At 46.2% G+C, this 5,299-nt stretch overlaps 1 protein-coding gene across 1 annotated transcript; it reads right to left on the reverse strand.

Moving 5' to 3' along the window:
- Window positions 1-640: 640 nt before the first annotated feature.
- LOC148594390 (uncharacterized) lies at window positions 641-4,416 on the reverse strand. The gene is made up of 6 exons (XM_088526594.1): window positions 4,251-4,416; window positions 3,369-3,428; window positions 2,558-2,686; window positions 1,575-1,721; window positions 979-1,039; window positions 641-792 (listed from the first exon to the last, which is right to left on the reverse strand). Exons 1-6 carry the CDS (start codon window positions 4,413-4,415, stop codon window positions 689-691), a joined length of 666 nt encoding a protein of 221 aa, XP_088382720.1. The 5' UTR covers window position 4,416; the 3' UTR covers window positions 641-688.
- Window positions 4,417-5,299: the final 883 nt, after the last annotated feature.

The following is a 5,299-nucleotide window of genomic DNA, read 5'->3' on the forward strand; positions in this document are numbered from 1 at the left end:
GCTATATCTGGTTTGGCAGACTGGGCCTAAAAATAAGTTGTGTTTTTTTTAAAAAAAAATATCCCAAATTCCACCTGAATTCAGAGTATCTAAGTTATCTGTAAGGGGAAGTACTGCAAATCAAGTTCTTACACTTTATCACTAAAATTAGGTATGCCTTTTGCATCCCCCTGAATCCATGTTTTGACAGAGGAGTCTGAATGGCACGGGCAAAACCTCACATTAGAAATGTTTCCTGCACCCTCCCCACCACAGGGAACATACACTGATACTGACTAGTGAAGCGGGTCCTCTATGATAGATAATTCATAGGAAATTAAGAGCATAGTTGAGGAGGAAGAGAATGTTTAATATTTGAATGTGTGAGGCTAGCACTGTTAGACAAACCACAGGATGAATTCTACTGGAATGAAACACGAATGAAACACAAAAGACAGAGACAGTAAGCTCATGCTTCCCAGAGGCAATGAGGTATCTTTAACTCTACAAGGTATGAATAGTACAAAAATATCATCACTTTTTTCCTTCTGCGTTGTGGTCTTTGCTGAACATTGGGTGTCCTGAGTGTTCTCCTTCTGTGCAAATTTTATTAAGAGGCAAAGTGCATAACCATCTTGAAGAACGAAGAACTTCTCACAGCTGTCTTGTGAGGCTTTTAGATGTGTAATTTGAAGTGCTCATCACTTTTTCAAGCCATTCTGATGTATGGTGGAGGTTTGGATATGTCTTCCTCAGTGTCTAGGTCTTGAACAGGAAACTGAACTGGGGTATTAAAAATGCTGTTCCCAGGACCTGTGTATTGAAGGAAAGGAAGTCATTAAACCCAGACAGAGTCTTGGACGAAATTCCAGGTTCCTTTTGTCTGGTGTATTTTGGTTATCAGAATTTTGGCCCATGAGGTAAAGTTTATCTATCTGGGATGTTCCCTCTGTGTCCCTGGTTTATATATAAGTATACGTATGGAAAATGTTAACTCACTTTGCACAGCGCAAATCATTTCCACAGCCTGAATTTGGTCATCATTAGGTTGCAACCATTCCTACAAAAGAAATAATGCCATCAGAAACTCAGTCAGTGGGTTTGTTCCAAAAAATAGCTGAACTCATGCAAAAGTCTGTGTGATTCGCTCCTCTTAACAAATTTTGAAAGTTTGAGTTTGAAAGTTTGAAGCAGCCTTACATTACACACTTTCAAATACTTGGTACCTTTGTCCAGACGTTTTTGAAATGCTGTACCACAGTACAATCACCAGTTTAAGGGGAAGAGGGGAAAGAGAAATGTTTAAGCAGGGGAGCAGAAATCCATAGAAAATGGCACCACACTACCTTAAGCACTAATGTTTTAGAAAATTAAGTTAACCTTCAATAGGTCTAACACAACACTCTTAATAAGAGGAGAGGAAATAAAAGGAAAATATGAAACTATAAATGCCTTCTAACCTCACCTTCACTTCTTAAACTTAGCGCTAGATGAGTGGGATAAAGCGCAGGGTTTATAGAATAGCATTCACCACCTCCCCAGTTTCCTCCCCTCCAACCACATCCAACAGCAATAACTCAGTGCTCCTCACTCACCATTCCAGTTGTGCTATCATAGCACGAGCAGTATGGAAGACTTTGACAGCCCAGGTAAGCAATAACCAGCAGAACAAGTGCACTGCAGACGGACGCAATTAACATGACTATGTTGGCACCCTTGACAACTCTATGAAGTACGTACTTCTGCAAGTAAAAAATAAATAAAAATCACATGTTAAAGCCTCATCCTGAAAAACAGGCTGAAGCGCTCCATCAAAAATATTCCATGCACTGTGAGAATGTTGTGATTATATGTTAAGGTATTGATTTAAAGTCACTCTTACTAAAGGCTTTTCTTTCTATGCTTGGAAGAGCAAACCAAGTGTGAAACTCAAATAAGAAAAAGAGCAAGCAGAAAGATAAGGTATCTTATTAAACCTAAGACCCTACGCAGCAGTGTCAGGTTTGGAAATAGTTGTACAACTCTGTAAATGAGCTGTACTCATTTAAGAGTGAGTACAAATCCAAAGAATGACTGCTCCTCCTCACATCGAATCTGAAAAACATCTTGCTGACTTGCACCTTACCAGCCCAACAGCTGAGATCGTTTCACAAGAAACTGATGAACAGCATCAGCTACCTCAAGCAAATACACTGCAGGAAAGAACAGCCTGTACCAGGTCTGAGGTATAACAGGGCCAACTCATTCTTTCTTTGATGTGTGGGGTACTCCTGAAATAATATCACTTTTTAATCAGCTGACCCTTTAATGAGTTTGTCTCTTGAGATGTATTCTGAAATGGATTTAAGAGTCTAGTAATTGCTGCATTGACTGAGGCCAGGGATACAGCAGGTAACGATCCATCCTCATGACCAGTACCATGATTTTGTGAGTCTGCAAGTAAGTCCCCCGCTGCAGGCATCACTGCACATGGTGACAGGCAGACTGTACATCCTGTTCTAATCCCAAGTAATGTCTCAGTAACATCCACGGATTTAGACACTCATGTTAAGGAATAATAAGCACAACAGATACTTACTGTATGGACAGTATGGAGTGGTAGGTGATTTAACTCCTCTTCCCCATAGTTCAAAGTTAGGGAGCTATAAACCATTACAATGAAGATGGTAGCACATGAGATTACGGAAGCAATTATCACTGCAGTCACCTGCACAGGCAAAACAAAGGAAAACAAGGAGGTAAAGGATTTAGAGCTATCCTCCCACTGCTCAATGCAGGTCAGAATGAACGGAATATATTACCAAGTGTGGCAGGCTCTGGCCTTTGATATCCTGAAACACCAAAAAGAATCCTGTCGTGACCATCACACGGATCAAACAAGAAAGGTTGCCATGATACTGGATTTGTGGGATAAAAATTTAGCCTCAAATCTTAACTGCAAGTGCTAGCTGAGAGCAAAGAGTTTGTCCTTACAGTTCACTCACTTATAAACAATATATCCCTTTGGCATTTACACAGCTAGAGGGAACTGTCTGGGGAATGCACTAGTCAATTAACTTACTTCCTATATTAGTGTGCACAGTTCTTAGTAACTGGAGGGAATACCAAACAATGTATTCGAGAACAATCATTCTTATGTGTTTTTTTTTTTTTTTTTTTTTTTTTTTTGGGGCCAGAGCTCATGTTCTGCAATAGAAAGTGATAACTTGCATTCCCATTTTCCTTAAGCATTGAGCACTTTTTTTAAAAAAAGACAATAATTCACTAAAAATAAGTTCTCAATCCTTCAGCAAGAACCAACTATTTCATTTCCTAGCAAAACTGTGCTTGATTGCCTCTAAAAAAAATTTTGCCCGTGTCCCATACACACATAAACCCCCAAACCTTACAAGAATGGGATTCTTCCTCTGAGAGGAAAATAGAGCCAGAACACCTGGAATGCCCATGACCTGCAGAGCAGAAAAGCAATTAGTAACTGGGAGAGTCAACTCTGAACATAAACTGCAGAATAAATGGAAGGCCCTCATTTTCAAGACTTATATCAGTATAACTAAAACCAGAAGAAAGGGGAAGAGGGAAGAGAAGTGTTTTTTTTTTTTTTTGTGTACTTTCCACTGAAGCATCTCTTGAGAGCTAGCACCGACAGCAGGGCACGGTACTGGGTGAAGTTTGTCCGATCCATGAGTCACCCCCGCCCATGACAGTGACCCTTGGGCTGGCCTTATATACCAGCTAAGTAACACAGCTGAAATCTGAATAAACTAATAAAAAAAAATATGCTGCTTTACTGCTCACCAAGCACAGAGCCCCACATCAAGCTGGGGCCTGCACTGTTCCTAGCCACAGTACAAGACTTATCAGCACTTTGCTCTGCTACACACATTATCGCTGGAAGTTAATGTACGCGATGCAAGTGCTATGCTGGGCTCGACAGTCTAAAAGTGCTCCCTCCTAACCTTCACTGACCTTTCTTTGGTCGCTATATTTCTGGGGTGGGGTTGGGAAATTAAAAATGCCACAACACCTCCTCTTCTGTTATACCCAACAGAAAATGTTTCAATTTAGTCCCCTCAGAGTAGAGACTCTTTTTTTCCCCAGCGCAAATCCACTCTGTTGCCTGTGGCAGAACAGGGAAACCTTTATCAGCCAGGCTTAAAGCAGGAAACAGGGAAGAGGGCAAGGATCCCTCACCCTCCCCAACCTTTGTGCTAGCAGTAGAGGTGGGGAGAGGAAAAGAAAGTGAAAAATAGGAAAACAGCGTGCAACTTTACCATCCCGGCCCAGATGGGAGCTCTGGTTTTGCTCAGCTCGGACTCTGCTCTGAACACGCCATCTATGAAGCCGCTGACGACGCACACGGTGCTGAAGGCTACCTGCAGGAGCCCCAGCACCACCATCTTCCTCTGGTTGAAGATGAAGTAGCGGTACTGATCCATCCTGCTCTAGGCCGTACATGAACCCACTCGAGCAGATGCTGGAATCTGCAGGGAAAGGGGCGCTAGCGACTCTCCCAAGGCGGAAGACAAGAGGAGCAGCACTTGAGCAAGCATCACCTGACCGTTTCCCGGCGTGCTGTGCCGCAGATAGTGCCGGATTCCCGCAGCATGCTGTCGGGCGCTCGGCCCAGGACAGAGGTCGTCCCATTCCCACCAGCGCCCGGGAGCACGAGCCAAAGCGAGCGGGCTGCACGCCACTTGTGACACTACCCGCATGGGCACGTCGCCCTCCTGCTCCTGCTTGGGAGCGCCCAGCTCACCTGGCCTTCGCTCCCGCTGGGACGAGCCGCAGCCTGGCAGGAGCCCCGGCACCGCGTAGCAGCGCCCCGCGCACGGCGGCCCAGATGTAGGCGGCTTGCGGCGTCCGTGGCGCCAGCAAACACTCACCTCTTCCCCCTCGCTGCTGTGAGGAGAGGAGCTCCCGCTGCCCACCCGCAACCACGGCCGCTGCCCCCTTCCCGGAATGTCCCATCCCGCGGAGGCGGTGCTGCCAGCGGGGCGGGACGGGCCCAGCCAGCGCGCGGAGAGCGGCCGCGTTTGGCCTCCGTCCCACACGGAGCCACCGGGCCTGCCCGGCCCGGCCTCCTGCTGACACAGAGGGACGGCAGAGCGGAGAGGGCTGCGCGGCTGCTGCTACCTGTGCAGGAACCATCGGCCTTCCCACAGCCTCCGGGCGCGCGAGCGCACACAGGCAATCCCAACATTGCTGCTAAGGAAACCTTGGCACGCACCGGCCAGCAGGACGTCGTTCCACCCCGTGCGACTGAAGCCCGGCGATCAGAGAGGGAAGGTGCGGAGGTGCCGGGAGAGCCGGCGCGGGGCGG

The sequence above is a fragment of the Tinamus guttatus genome, unplaced genomic scaffold (assembly GCF_059628265.1).
Source record: "Tinamus guttatus ecotype Peru unplaced genomic scaffold, ASM5962826v1 Tinamus_guttatus_pri_ptg000247l, whole genome shotgun sequence".
Classification (NCBI taxonomy): Eukaryota; Metazoa; Chordata; class Aves; order Tinamiformes; family Tinamidae; genus Tinamus; species Tinamus guttatus.

Excerpts from the sequence above, each read along its gene's own strand:
- LOC148594390 (XM_088526594.1), bottom strand. The coding sequence starts at position 4,415 with ATGGATCAGTACCGCTACTTCATCTTCAACCAGAGGAAGATGGTGGTG. Across the intron at positions 2,687-3,368 it reads AGAGGAAGAATCCCATTCTT|GTGACTGCAGTGATAATTGC; the intron begins GTAAGGTTTGGG and ends TTGCCTGTGCAG. Across the intron at positions 1,722-2,557 it reads CACTCCATACTGTCCATACA|AAGTACGTACTTCATAGAGT; the intron begins GTAAGTATCTGT and ends TTTTACTTGCAG.